Source organism: Stegastes partitus, unplaced genomic scaffold (assembly GCF_000690725.1).
Source record: "Stegastes partitus isolate 25-593 unplaced genomic scaffold, Stegastes_partitus-1.0.2 Scaffold380, whole genome shotgun sequence".
Lineage (NCBI taxonomy): Eukaryota > Metazoa > Chordata > Actinopteri > Pomacentridae > Stegastes > Stegastes partitus.
In genome coordinates this window covers 102,606-117,456 of record NW_007578111.1, presented here as the reverse complement: position 1 = coordinate 117,456, position 14,851 = coordinate 102,606, and the positions used below count along the sequence as shown (strand labels likewise).

General features: G+C 44.2%; 2 protein-coding genes across 4 annotated transcripts in view; both read right to left on the bottom strand.

The window, feature by feature from the left end:
* Window positions 1–5,758, bottom strand: part of LOC103359526 (tricarboxylate transport protein, mitochondrial) — a 21,263-nt gene extending 15,505 nt beyond the window's left edge. The window contains exon 1 of the mRNA XM_008284906.1: window positions 5,372–5,758. Within this exon, the coding sequence (XP_008283128.1) occupies window positions 5,372–5,483 (112 nt within the window). The 5' untranslated portion in view covers window positions 5,484–5,758. The remainder of the gene's footprint in view (window positions 1–5,371) is intronic.
* A 609-nt stretch (window positions 5,759–6,367) lies between these two features.
* Window positions 6,368–14,851, bottom strand: part of cltcl1 (clathrin, heavy chain-like 1) — a 30,127-nt gene continuing 21,643 nt past the window's right edge. The window contains exons 27-32 of one of the 3 annotated variants that reach the window (XM_008284902.1): window positions 14,730–14,840; window positions 13,039–13,209; window positions 12,628–12,849; window positions 12,293–12,319; window positions 8,952–9,027; window positions 6,368–8,044 (exon numbers count right to left, since the gene is read on the bottom strand). In XM_008284902.1, coding sequence (XP_008283124.1) covers window positions 7,914–8,044; window positions 8,952–9,027; window positions 12,293–12,319; window positions 12,628–12,849; window positions 13,039–13,209; window positions 14,730–14,840 — 738 coding nt within the window. In that variant the 3' untranslated portion in view covers window positions 6,368–7,913. The remainder of the gene's footprint in view (window positions 8,045–8,951; window positions 9,028–12,292; window positions 12,320–12,627; window positions 12,850–13,038; window positions 13,210–14,729; window positions 14,841–14,851) is intronic. The other 2 variants (XM_008284904.1, XM_008284905.1) reach the window with 2 other exon arrangements.

The window sequence follows — 14,851 nt, the reverse complement described above, 5'->3', positions numbered from 1 at the left end:
CGTTTAAGTTCATCTTCAGCACTCCTCACTTAATCAACTCATCACTTCAGCTCCTCCTACTTATCAACTCATTGATGAATGAAGGAGGCACACCAACACAAATTCCCGCCACTTGTGTTTTTCTGCAGTACAAAGAGGCTCAGAGGAAGGCAGGTGAGCAGCCAGCTGACAGGGAGGAACAGCTTCTGTCTGCTTCAGTGGCTCTAATGAGCATCCAGCACATCTGGTCCACTGAGAAACTTGCTTTTTTTTTTTTATTTTCACTGGGAAGAAGTGACAGTCTGAGCATCGTCTCCAAATGTGGCAGGTTCTAAACGCGTGTGAAGCTCCATTTCCTTCAACATATAGATTTATTTTGGCCGGCAGCAGAGCCAGTGAGCAGATGTTTGTGGCGATTCAAGCAATAAAACTCACCCAAATCTCATGTGTTTATGTGCACAGGGCGGCAAATATTTAGCAATTGTGCAGCAGAATCCATTATTAATTTAAACATCCTTTATTGAGCTTATCATTTGTCCGATTCTATTTTATTTATTTAGCACCAAATCCCACCAATTGTCCTCTCAGGTCACTGAAGGTCGAGACCTCGCAATATTCTAGAGAGATACTGTGAGAAGAGATGAAGACAAACCCAACAAATATCTCGCAGTTGAAATTCTCTGGAGGAGCGAGAACAGAGGCGAGTCGGAGGAAACGTGTTACGTCCACGTCTCCTTTCCAAACGGAGAACGTAGCCAGAGGACTGATGCACTTCAAACATGAGGTGTCCTATTAATAGAGCCGCAATATTTTTCTGTTTGCCTCGCGCAAAAGATGAAAAGAATTATTCATCTGACGTCTGGCCTTTTAGGCTTCCTCTGTCCCTAACAACACTCCCTAATTCTCCGCTGATGCTTAATTACAGAAGAGGGGGGGATGTTGATTAATTTTACATGGGAGCTGCTTTAATGCTGGGAACCCTGCAGCATACAGATTGTACACTGATTTACAGGAACAGGACGACGACGCGCGGCTTGTTTTGACAGTGTGGCGACAAGGGCTGCCGGCTCTTTACAGCTGTGGGATGAAACCAAGGTCCACGCTTTAAATTTTTATTACTTGTGTAATTTGCAGACTGATTACTTACCAGTCAATCATTGGTTAAAGTAAATCTTACCACAGTGTCGGAGGAGGACTGGATGGGTTTTCTTACTAATTACACGTGGTTTGTGCACTTAAAGGAAGCTCAGACATTTAAAATTCACTTGTAACTGCAAGTAAACGATTATACGTACTCTTGCCGTTTAAATTTCAAACCTCCAAAACAAAGAAAAGTCACGAAGCTGATAGATTTCCTTCAGAGGCGTCACTTGTAACCCACCAAGATTCATCATCCGACTCCCTACTTCCCCCTCTGTGTGTTTTACCATCCTTCATCTCAGCTTATTTTGGTTTATCGCTCTCTGAAGTGCAGTTTCCACATGCAGGCAGCTGAGAAATAAAAAAAACACACCCATACACACTCCATTTCCTGGACCAAATGGCAAAAGTTAGTGACTATAGCTGCACAAAGCGGAACATTTAGCAGCTAAAGAGACAGATATTTCCCTCCGGACTACACAGCCCGGCTGGGAAAATAGGGTTTCTGAGCTTTTTAAAAGATTGTTTTTGGGGGGACAATTTGTTAAGCCTAAGACATCAGAGTGATTTTGAGGCGAGCGAGATAATTACTTGAAAATGTATTACCGCGCCGCCATTATGTAACTTCCACAGAAATGAATAGCAACTAAATGATCCGTCCTGGTGATTCTCTCAAGTGTCTACAAGTTCATCTCCACACAGTACGACGACTAGAGATGAGATTAATTACAGATCCTTTAGCATATGTGATATATAATTAATTAGATTAAAACCATTAGTGTGGTGCTGTAATCCCCAGCATATTCAGAAAAAAGCTGTAACATGAAGCTGCTGCTGCATTTTAAATCACTAATTCTACGCTGCTGTTTACTCGTGGGCCCGTGGGTGCATTACACCGGCATCTAACTGACAAGCTGTTACGGTGGAGGCGCTGGACACGGGAGCGAGCTGTGATTTATGATCCCGCCTCCCGGTGCTGTGGCTCTGCGAGCGGCGGGAGCAGTAGATGGGGGAGTGGACCGTCGCCTGTGACGCCATGAAAACTGGGAGTACGCCACCGTTTTGACGAGACCTCTGAGCCTGAGAGGAGACAGCCAGTCAAAGGAAACCTAACTGGCTGCCCCGAGGCCAGAGAGAGGGAGAGCGATGGAGGAATGAGAAATAAGAAAAGGAGGAACTGTGACATAAAAACAAGTCTGTCTCTGAGAACAAACCCAAATTTATATTAAAAAAACAAGAAAAGGAACCTTCTCATTCTGTCAGCAGAAGGGCTACGAGTGAAACGAAGGCACAACAGGCAGCAAATCAAGACCAGAGTCCCATTTATACAGCTCTCCCTCCCTCAGGCGGAAAAAAAAAAACCTCTTCCTCCTTCCTTGTCTCAACTTCAGTCATCACCAGAGAAGACTTGAACCGACCAATGAGAGCAGAAAGAGCTCACAGAAAAGTGTGCACCCCTCCTCCCAGCCTCAGTCTATGTGGGCTCTATAATCCATTAAGCTTTGACCTTCCACTTCTTGCTTTGTCTACTTAGAGCCTTCGGGCATGTACAAGTGGCTCACTCTGTCTACATGCTGCTAACCATAACAGATCCATCTAAAGTAGCATTAACATGTCAGAACCCCACAGGAGGCGTCAGCTGGATTTACGAACCGCCTTTTTTTTTTGATTCACGAGATCTCGGGTCGGACAGTTTATCCGTCGCTGAGTCATCCCAGCACTTTCATTTCCAAAAAAAAAAAAAAAACCTCCTGAAAGGCAGCGATAAATCACCGGATTGTTGACAGTGAGGCCTGGAGGAGTCAGAGGGCTTGAGACAGAAATCGTGCTGCTGTTGCAAAACTGGACGGACAGGCCTGACATGAGCTAAACGGCACAGTGAGGATAGCAGGGAGCAACACCGGGCCACATCCAGTCAGTCAGGCTGCACGGGACCGAAGGGAGGAGGAGGGGAGGGAAGGGAGAGGTCTCACAATGGACATTTCTGAGCAGCTGACAGGACGACGTGAATCAGGAGGGAACGGTTCTCCTCCTTAATCCACTTAAGCACAAAATCATCACCTCTTCTTTAAAGCCTAAGTGTTGAATTAGACACTATTCTATCTATCCATCATATGAAAACACATTAAATACATAAAATCGCCCCAAACAGGTAGAAATGCTCTGATAGGAGTCACATCGTCTGTACAAACCTTCTAAAACCACCTGTCTGGGAGACGAGTGACAAGTTTTCCAGACGAGTGCTTCAGTTCTATTCAAACCAGCCAGATGTGAAAACAGTTTATCTCTGTTTATGTATGTTGTCCTGAATCCTGCTGGCTGTCACGTCTTTATAAACATGACATATGCTGCTTGTACCAGCACAGCATGTAACTACCGTCTCAAGACAACAAGCTGAACATGAATCTGACGTGACGGTTGACACCCGCTCCACGAAAACAGTGAGATGGCTTCACTTCGTAGGTATGCAACCGGTTTTAAAGCTGAAATTCCTGATTGATCACCGATTAATCACCCCAGTCATCTTCCAAAGCACAAACGTCAAACATGTTGTCGTTGCAGCTTCTCAGATTTTGAATATTAGATGCCATTCTTATACAGTATAAGTTATCTGTTATTTTTAATTGTGTGATTCAAAGAAAATAATCAGCAGAATAACAGAAATAATTGTTTGTTGCGGCTCCAAAAAAAACGGTCGCCGTTTTTAATTTTCAATCAAAAGGAATTCATTCAGAATTATAAAATATTCAGTAAACAACAGTTGCCAGAGCACAAAGCTGAAATCAGTGCAGAGTGCTGCCAGATATCAGCATGTAGCCTTAATACGAGAGCACCTCAGAGAGGCTCTCCATCAGCCGGAGCTGCTGCAGCCTGATCATCAGCACACATGGAGGTCAAGGGGCTGTTGTAGGGGGAAGTAGCAGGGGAGAGGGGCAGCTTCTAAACCGGTAAAACAGGCACGACTGGAGTGGTGCTGATTGATAAATAAACTGATCGAGTTAACTGGTTCTGTCATTTGTCATGTAGAAAAAACAAACCAGTGCAAGGATTCCTCAGTTTCATGTTTATAAATTAAGCAAATCTTTTGGCTTTGGCTCTATGTTTTTGAAATTTTATTTGACTAACCAGGGATTCCAAAAAATAAACAAATGTCTGCTGCAACTGTGGAGTGAAAACCTGACAGAAGAGATAAATAAACTCTGGCACTATTGCTTCATCACCAATAAATCAAAGCTGCACAGCAACATGAAATGAAGGAAAAACAGTCACACCACAAGGTTTGTTTAGCAGCTGGAGACGGATTTAGTCGAGTTGTGCACAAGAAATCCTTTTAAAGTGTTCAGGAGAAATGTGAGTTCTGCACTTCCATGATAACCAGGAGAAAACATCAGATCATGTCCTCAGTGTGAAATGCATTTCTCCATTCTCTGATCTCCACCACACGAACCCGAGACGGTGAACGGCACCAGTGGACTGTCTCAGAGGGCAGCGTCCCGTCCGGCACCGCATGCATTACTCTGCTCTAACAGCATTATGTAAAGTGCACTGGAGGTGATCTTCAGATTAGTAGGATGAAATCAAATCAGTGCAGCAGCCGAGGCCTGACCACCACGACAAGACAGAGGAACAGAAGAGGAGCTGCCTTCTTCTGAGAGCACCGAGGGTTCAAGATCATTTCTGAACAGCAACAACTTCAAGGATCATCAGTTCAAAAATGGCAACTCTGGAGAAGTGCCTTGTTTCACCAGCTCATTGTCTAGAAACACACACTGCAGCTGCACACTTTGTATTATGTGCAGCTCCTCTAACCTCAAGCTCTCAGATAAAAAAGCAAAGAAGTGATTTGGACCAACATAATGGAAAACATGAACACTGTATTGTGCAGAAATCCTGTTTTCACTTGTCTGTGATACTTTGAGTTTAAACTTGTGTCTGCAAACCACCACACACCAACTCAACATCTCTGATAATCTCTTAATATTACTGCAGACTCCAGCAAGTCTGTGCTGAGCAGCTGTTTCCCCTCAATGAGCAACTTGAAGAAGTTTTCTTTAACTGTTTGTCTTTGTTTTAATCCTTTACAGTATTAAATATTGTTAAACCCACTTTGCGCACCAGAACCAAGCTCACACCAACTATGTGAAACCCGCACATCTGTTTCATCCAACCGTGACTTTACTGTAACTCGTATAACCGGTGACATATTGTGCCACACTTGACTTCTCCGTGGAACAAATCATGTTGCTCTTACCTGCCAGGATCGCCTTCCCCGGGTGAGTTAATTTCGCTTTTCCTGCCGGAGCCGCCGCCGCCAGACACCTCGGTCTGTAAAAGGGGCTGATAAATGTGCCTTTATCCTGCATAATTACGCTTAAATACACAACAACACACAAAAAAGATTGTATATTAATGTGGTTTAGCTTTAACTATGCAGCTTCAGTTCTTTTTTTTCAAGTAAAGTGAAGCGCGCAACACATGGATGGAAGGCGGCTGTCCGGTGCGCTTTGGATGCGGGGAGTTTCTGCCGCGTCCGAAGCCTCCAGCGGCTCTCCGTGTTGACAGTGGGCGGATACTGTGGCTGTCAAGGAAGTTGGGATCATCTACATCCAATATATGTTATTTGTAGCCATGGTTACGCGGTGTCACGACGGTCGTGCGTAAGAGCGCAAAGCAAACCGGAAGCGAGAAAAAGACGGATACGGGCTCGTCGCTGTATCCTGCTGCTGCTGCTGCTGCTGCGTGGAACTTTACCATCGCCACGTAAAGCGAATGACCGATCCTGGTGGGTGGCACGGGTTAATGGGTGTCAGTGTGGCGCGCAGAGGGAGAGAAAGCGGCCACTTTTTCTTTCCACAACAGAAAACAGGGCGGGGCGCAGCCTCTCCCGTCTCTGTGTGCGCGTCTGTTATCATATGAATGCAGCTCAACAAGCGACAACAACATCTCATTGCCTTCTTGTTAAATCGTTTGATGCCCAAAAATTAAAAACAAAAACCCACGCATTTCCACAGTAGCAGCAGCAGCGAGTTGTGGGTCCAACCAGCCCAACCACACCCTCTCCAAACAAAGCGCGGCTCTCACTGAGACAGAAGCCATCAATCAGGTGCTGGCAGGCTGGTAACCAAAATGTCAGTCTGCCTCTAGGAGAAAATGGCTCGAATAAACCCCCCAACACCTCCAAAAAGCAAAGAGACAGAACTCCACAGAGCTCCTCATGATGTAGGAGGAGGAAAAAAGGCACCAAACATCACCTTGTGTAAACTTTATTCCTCTTTCTGTTTGCAGGACTTGTGCAGATAAAGGGAGTGCTTTGTGCGCAGCTCAGGCTTTTCTTCCACTTCACGCAGCTTCGCCTCCAGACTTTTATTAACCTGCTGTTTTTGCATTTTGTCCTTTTTCTTACAAAAATCATTATGGTTTTCTTTTTTCTTTTAAAGACTACAACAACACACTATAGACAATACATACGGTATTCAATAATATTTGACTTCTTTGATTAGTTAGGTATTTCAATATATTTAAATTATACACTGTTTTCAGTACAATAATGATTTTTCTTTTGTTCTTTTTCTTTAAACCAGCTGGCACCAGGATGTGAGCGAATGTTCCCCTGTGTTTTTCACCTCCTCAGGTCTGTTGGAGCTTCATCACCGTTTTTACTGTTAGTTTGGGTGAGAAAGTTTCATCGTACATCACTTGGACACAACATTAGTAATACTGGATATACTTGAGTGTAACATGGAAATTGTGCTCCTGGTTGCAGCATTATAGTTTGGCAGCACATGCACAGTCTACAGCATACAGCAATTGTTGTTTTTTTTATTATCATTATTATTATTTCACCTGCTTTCTTTCTGTATTTTGTCTGTTTTGTCACAACCATGTCCAGATGTCCGGATGACCACCCGCTCTGACCCAGCGAAAGGTTTTGCGGCTGCGATTTTGGGGGGTGGGAGGGGGCAGGGGTGGGGGGAATTTCATTGAGTGTCTCTTGGTTTGGTGACGAAGGCTTTAGAGGCTACACACACTCTCTCACACACACACACACTCACACACACTGACTGTAACCTCATGAACAAGTGTTCTTCAGTCCGTATACAGTAAACACTTTGTACCTGTTGTGAAAGGACAAACAAAACTATTGCACAGTAACCGTCTTTTCTAATCAGAGCATGAAGACAGTCGTGAGATTGAACAAATGAGCCCGTTTGTTTGTTTTTTTTGCCGCCTCCTCCTCAACGTACGTAAGGCCGTAACAGTGCTTTAAAGGAGGGAGGGGAGACACACATGCTCCCCTACGCTCCTCGGTAAAGTCTCTTCTTCATCAGTGCTGAAAAGAAAATGGAAGAAAAACAAAAAAAGAAAAAAAAAAGCTGCTCTATTGTTACCAAAGTCTACATGGAACAGCAACAGGACAGAGTGGTTCGGTGTAACTCATGTTATCTTCAGTATGTTAATTCCTCTAGGAGCTGAGAGGCGACTTCATGCTGTGGAGATCAGTGATGCAGGTATAATGTCCAAGGGAGGGCGGGAAGAAGGAAGGAAGGAAGGAAGGAAGGAGGGGAGGGTCCGACAGCCTTGATGCCACCCTTCTACACCGGGTGTGGAGAAACTAGAGGTGCAGGGCTTCTATTGCAGTTTCAGGTGAACTCGGGTGGAGTCTCGTTGGGAGATGAAGGCCCAGTGAGTCGGCCGGCTGAGACCCAGAGCAGCACGTTTCAGTGTGGTTCAGGGTGAGTGTGGGAGGAGGGGGAGAGGGGAGAGAGACAGAGAGGAGAGGAGGAGTTGGGGCTCTACATGTTGAAGCCATAAGCGGGCTGAGCGGGGTAGCCGGCGGCGGCGGCGGCAGGAGGGTAGCCGTATCCCGGGTACGCCGGCTGGGGAGCCACCGGAGCCGGAGAGGAGGTCAACATCAGCTGCTGGCCTGATCACACAAACACAAACACACACATACAGGGTTACACACCAACAGATACACGTCTGAGCTTTTCTACCAAACAGGGCTGCACTGTTTAGTTCATCACACTTAACAGAGATCATTTGTTGAACTTTTTTTTTGCGCTCCTCGGCCAGTAAAGTCAATGTCAGTGACTCTGCTGCACCGACCGCGTCAAGGCGGGCGGTCACGTTATCAGGAGGACAAGGACGCCTTTCAGTGCCGCAAATTCAACAATATTTTCCTTGTGAAGTCAGAAAAAGGCTCGACCATGACTGTCTGTACAGTGTGAAGCTTGCAGTGGAAGCTGTGTCACCACCAAATGCCAAATTCTGAACCTGAAAAAGCCTCTATAGGTCGTTATAAAAAGGCTGATCTGATTCATAGAATAAAGTCCAGTTTAAACACGGAGGAAAATGATCAATCCTAAGATACGGGAACAGTAACAGCAGTACAATATTTCTACAGATGACTAAATGAATGCGCTCAAAATTTCCCAAGTTTGACTGAAACCAAGGAGACAGATTCACTTTACAGTTGGCTTCATCCAGTCAGTGCACATTTATGTAAAGTTGGTGTCCGCGACTCTGGAGAGAGATTGTTGATATTTAGCAAGTTAGCATATTTAGAAGCACCTTTCCTCCTGTCACTGACACCAATGTGCACAGGTCACGCTGGAATGATGGTCACAGCTCGTTTATTCCATTTAGAGAGCCAGTGTAGTGCATGATCAGTTTTTTTTAAAGGCACACGAAGCTGCAAACAGAGGGGACATGTTCACTGAATTCAACATAAAAGTGGACCAAACCGCTACCACTGACTCTACCTTTTTAGAGTTTCTACCAGAAACCACAACCGTCTGCTCCTCACGGCGGCGTGCTGCCTGTAAACCTACCAAACACCATCGGCTGAGGCTCCGTCACCTCCTCTTCGGTTTTCCTTTGGCTTTCTGTCTCCTCCAGTTTGTCCACCTGAGGGCAACAAAGGAAAGAGGACGGATCAGCTCCTGCACGGTTCAGAGTCCCAGAAAGTCAAACATTGTTGGTATCCTGCAGAAACCATTTAACCTGTTCATTTATGCTGAATGTTTGTCGTGCATATAAAACGATGCCCACTGTAGACAATATATACATATGTGAAGAGTTCATTTGCAAAAACAGATACCTCCATCTTCACAAACCTTCAGAAAGCCCACGTTTCCATCATCTACCTGAGACAATATCAATAAGTTTGCTTAATGTAATTTCTACTGAGTCACATCCACTCAGCTTCAGTTTGATATTATCTCAAGCAAACAAGAAAAAAATAAGTTTTCTGCAAATCTACAAAAATGGGAGTTATCTGCTTTTGCAAATAAACTCTTCATATATTTATTAGAAAGAAATTACTTTTGCCGGACACCTACAATGTAGTGTACACAATTATATATCCCTTTTTTTAATGACAATTTTTCCGTTGACAACAGAACATAAACTCTAATGTTTGTAAGATTACACAAAAACTTTTGTTTCATTTGAAGAAAATAAATACTGACAAATAGGAAAACTACATCTAGTGTCATATATTATATTACAGTATCGTATCTAGTCGTCATACCCACGTCTGAAGGACAAAACTACACACAGTACTTCACAGTGCACCTACGGTTACCAGAGAGAAGATGCCATGCAGGTTTGGTGAGGTTTTCTAACGCAGCTTCCAGTGCAAATGTTAAGTCAAAAACAAAAAGGGTCATTTCACCCAAATCACACAAGATAAAAATGTCAAAACTGAACCCTTAGTGGTATCTAATCATGTCAGAGGTGATTTCTGGGACTCCTGCACTCGCCCCAGTTCAGCAAAATTAAATTAAATTAAAATAATTCAATGCTCAACGCATTAAAAAATAACATGAAGCGACTGAAAACCGTTGTCTCTTTCCAGAAACAACGATTCACAGACTTCACTGTCAACAGCTTTGTTTTCTTTACATTCAGCAACACGGTCTGTGAATTATTACAAATTACAAGATAAAAAAAGGACGTTTGTGCCTTTAAAGATGCTGCGTTGGAGCTTGTAAATGGTCAGCATCAGACAGAGAAGCAGGTTGGGACACATAGATACCAGCGAGGGGGATTTCTTAGTGAGTGATTTGTGTAAATTTTCCCTTTAAAGTAGATTTATAACAGGGTCCAAGGTTAAAGAAATATGACATTACGTATTAAGTAAAGGAGAAGCTACACAGTCCATGCCTATACGCTGATGCTGCATTTCCAGCCAGTCATGTATCAGTAAACGACAATCACAGCTTCCACATGCATCCCATTCATGGTTATAAGCAGGCCCTCCTGGCAGATTCTCACCGAGTGATTTTCATTCTGCTGGACTGAGATCAAGCTACACAGTAGAAGCTCACAGGTTATAAGCTCATCCTTGCCAGGCATACAGTATTTGCGCAGTGAGCTGGTCGTAGCACCAATTCTCCTAATGGCTAAGTGCAAAGGAACAATCAGGCATTGTGCTTTAACTGTGGAGACAGCTGAGGTTTCTGATGTAAGTGGAGCTTTAACTCTGGTTCAGTCGGTTTTAGAAGAAAAAAAAAGACGTTTGGACAGAAGAGTGAAAAGCTCAAGCAGCACCTGTCAATCACTTTTCTGTTCTAAATACTGGATCTAGTGTACGAATGAATTTGAGATTAACTGAAACCTGTAATAAATTAAAAGAACCTCCACAGAGACAGATGGAAAGAGGACTCCGTAACCTTTGACGTTAGTGTTTATTGTCCTGCACTAATCCAACAGTTAAAAACTTGTTAACCTGGAGTTAGAAACATGGGGATGCATCCAACAAGTCCAGAGCGGCTCCTTCTCCTCATTCGTCTTTTTATTTCAGGCCTTTAAAGAGCCTCAGCCAGGTGGAAAGATCACCATGTTTTCTTTTTATATTTTTACTTGACAGGGTTTTTAAAGTGCCACTTAACTCTAGATGCAGCCCCAAGAGAGAGGAGTTAGAAGGTGAGAGGTATCTGTTAGGCCACAACAGGCTAATCCTGGTCCGGAAGAAAAACCTGGTGCACAGGCTTCGGCTCCAGCCATCAACACAGTGTTTAAAGTCAGGGGCCTCGTCACTGGTCTGCAGCTTTTTTTGTCAGCTTTTTTGATCTAAGAAAGATGGCAAGTTGGCGCTCTGTAGGAAACACATTATAAGCTACCCAACTATGATGTTAATCTTCCTTTCCTTTTGCATGTGCAGTGTTGGGGGGTAGCTAGTTACATGGAACTGGGTTGCACATTTAAATCACAAAAATTAAATGTAATTAAATTAAAAATATTGGTGATTACAAAGGTTACAGTAGAATACAGAACTTACTCGTATAATAAAACACTCATTCTGTTGCGCAGCGTCTTTTCTCTGTGCAGGAATGCCTTCTTTGGGCACAGCTCTTTGGACAAATGTGAGCGCAACACCTTGAAGTCGGAGCCTCTGTGTCTAGAGAGGCTCAGCTCATCGGGCCTTCAAATTCTGAGGACTGCTTTTAATTTGTTCTCTCAATCAATACAAACTGCTCCAGGCGACCTGGGTCTGCTGACGGCCACGCTGAGGGACGAGAACGTCTTTTACCGCAAGAAATTCGTCAATATTTTCTATCAGAGAAGGGCTCTAACGTGACTGTACAGAGTAAAGCTCGTTACAGTGTCCTTCCCAACACTGTGCATATAAAACAGCAGCTAACTACACCAACAGGTAGCAGAGATATGTCTGTGTGTACTGGCTCTTAAACCTTTATAGCATGAAGACAGTTCCTTATCTAAACAGAGTTTTTATATATATATAAAGCACAGAAGTGATGCTACTTCAGATTACAGTAGACTATGTTCTTATTCCACATTTAGCTAACAATGATTTTGGTGTGTGCAGTAAACGTCAACATACATCTGGTGATTTCCTTTTTTCATATTTTCCTCAATTTTTTTGTATTTGATGGCTAAAAGCTTGTATTTTATGATGAAAATGACTCTCAGCAGGAGGATATTTTAGAAACTGCTCCCAGTAAATGCCCTAAAATGTGTTGCGTTGGTGCTGAAGTGGGACAGAAGCCTGCGCACTGCTACCAAAGTTCTCCAGGACCAGAGCTAGCGGGGCCGTACTCAGTCTACAGTCCATGCTAGGTTCCTACATCAGAAACCTAAGAGATAAGTTACAACAAAAACAAACAGACAGAACACAGAAGAGAAATAAAAAAAGAGGGCCAGAGACCGTCACCTTCGCTGCAAACTCATCAACCTGGAAAAGAACCCAAAGAGATGACCTCAAGTGACCCCACATGTCTAAGAAATAATAACGACCACAGCGAGTTCACTGACAAAAAACACTTAACCATCATTACATAAGAAAGCTTCTCTTTCTGCCTTCTTGTCTCAGTTTATCTCTATGACCTGTTAGTCCACACTAGTGGCCTCCGCTCACCTGTCAGGAACATGAACACTCTAAAAAATTAAAAAGGCAGAACGTTTCTCAATAATTTAACTAGTATTTACGGTAAAACTACGTTAAGCAAAAACAAACTCTCTGGGTTGCGTTCAGGCACTAACCTTCGTGAGGTACTCTCTCATGACCTGGATAAAGTACGGCATGGCAAAGTCCATGATGTTGTGCCTCCAGGCGAGCTCCAGCACCACGTCGGGGTGCAGGAGGTCATAGGAGGCGAACAGGCAGGCGGCGAAGCACTCGTTCCTGCCCTCCTCCAGGAACCACTGCAGCAGAGTCTCTGCCAGCTCAGCATCCTTCGACTCCGCAGCGTACAGCATGGCATCCTGGGAAACACAAATATAGAGGATGTAAATGACTCAACAGGACGGGTGTGAGAAAAAACTATTTCCTTGAAGCGATGCAAAGAATAAACAAACAGTGCCATCTATAGGAGTATGGAGGATATTGACACTTTTGAGGAATTTCTGTTTTGAGCTTTTTTAGTTCTTTCAAATCTTTTTTTTCCCCCTTACCTTGTACAACTTGTCCTTCTTGCACAGCTCCACGCTCTGTCTCCAGCGGTTGTTTCCCTTGTACAGATAGGCGGCGATACGCCTGAACTCGATCAGTTCGTGTTTCTCTAACCTCTGAGCCAAGCCGATGGTGTCAAAGTTGTCATAAGCGTCGATGGAGGCTCTCAGGCCCTGTGGGCGACACACAGACAGAGATAAATTACATCTGAGATCCAGAGGAAGCCTGAGGGTCACTTGATCCACGAACTGGACCTCAGCAGTGCCCCCTAGTGACCACAAAAGATGCTTCCTGTCTGCTTCAAAAGGTGCCATCGACAACACACAGTAAGGAAGAAATGAACTCTGATGTAAATACAGTCACATTAGTTTTCAAAAAATTACATGAGTTCGTGAGCTTGGAGTGATTTCACTGTGGTTCAGTTTCTTTTTAATGCCCATGCGAACCAAAATTCATCCCTACAAACAAAAATCTGCTGTTTTTATTCTGTGGATCATCCATTCTGATCATAGTGCTCGTCTCCCTGCGCACAAATGCTCCACCTGAACATTTCCACTTGTCCAGATGTTTTTGTGAACAATGAAGCTCCAGTGTTTGTTTTGCTTACTGTGACTGGCTTAAAGAAATACGAGCAAGCCAAAGCGTTTGCTTCCCGTACAGCAGAATGACAGCGTGGTGCAGCTAAACAGTTATAATGTACAGAGCAGGCAAAGTGAGACTCAGGACAAGAATAAAGTAAATGCAGGAAGAAATTATGTTGTTCTGAATGAGTTCATATCTGAGAGAGAGACGCTGCCAGCGAGACTTCAGTTTATTCTCTGGCTGCTGCTGCTACTCCTAGTACTACTACCACTACTAGTAGTACTACTACTACTAATGCTGCCGCTACTGCTACCACTACTATTACTACTACTCCCCCTCCCACTACTACTACAACTACTACGACTACTATCACTACTACCACCACTATTACTACTACTCCTACCACTACTCCTACCACTACTACTACCACCCCTACCACTACTACTACTACTACTACTACCACCCCTACCACTACTACTACTAGTACTACTGCCAACCCTACTACTACTTCTACTCCTACTACTACCCCTACCCCTACTACTCCTCCTCTTACTACTACTACTACTAGCACCCCTACTACTACTACTACTACCCCTACCCTACCCCTACCCCTACTACAACTACCACTACCACTACCCCTACCCCTACTACTACTACTCCTACTACTACTACCACCCCTGCTACTACTACTACTACTACTACTACTACTACTACTACCCCTTCCCCTACTACTACTACTACCCCTTCCCCTACCCCTACTACTACTACCACTACTGCACTACTGGCCACAAGCAGCAGAATTCAAAGCACGACTTGCTATAAAAGTCATTTAGCTGAACACGACAGACTGCACGGGGGTCAAATTGAGGCTGGATCTTGTTCTTACCATAAATTAACTGCCCTACGGTTCGTTTGGGGCTTTAGACGGTCTCAGACCACTTGTTTCGGATTACTGTGTTTATTCCTTCCCAAGCGAATCCCACTGAGGGGAAAACGTACCCCAGTTCAATTTAAACAGTCTAAAGAGCGCAGGTGTGAAACCCCCAATAATCCTCCTCCATCAAGTGTTCTACAACATTTACAGTGATCAGCATCATGAGCAGAATAAGACCTGGTAGTCCTCCTCCTCCGTCAGCAGGTTGTTGAGCGCTTCGTTGACCGACTTGTTGTTGTGATTCTGGACAGACCTCAAGTACGGCTTCACCAACTTCAGCTGGTTCACCTGGTCGAGCA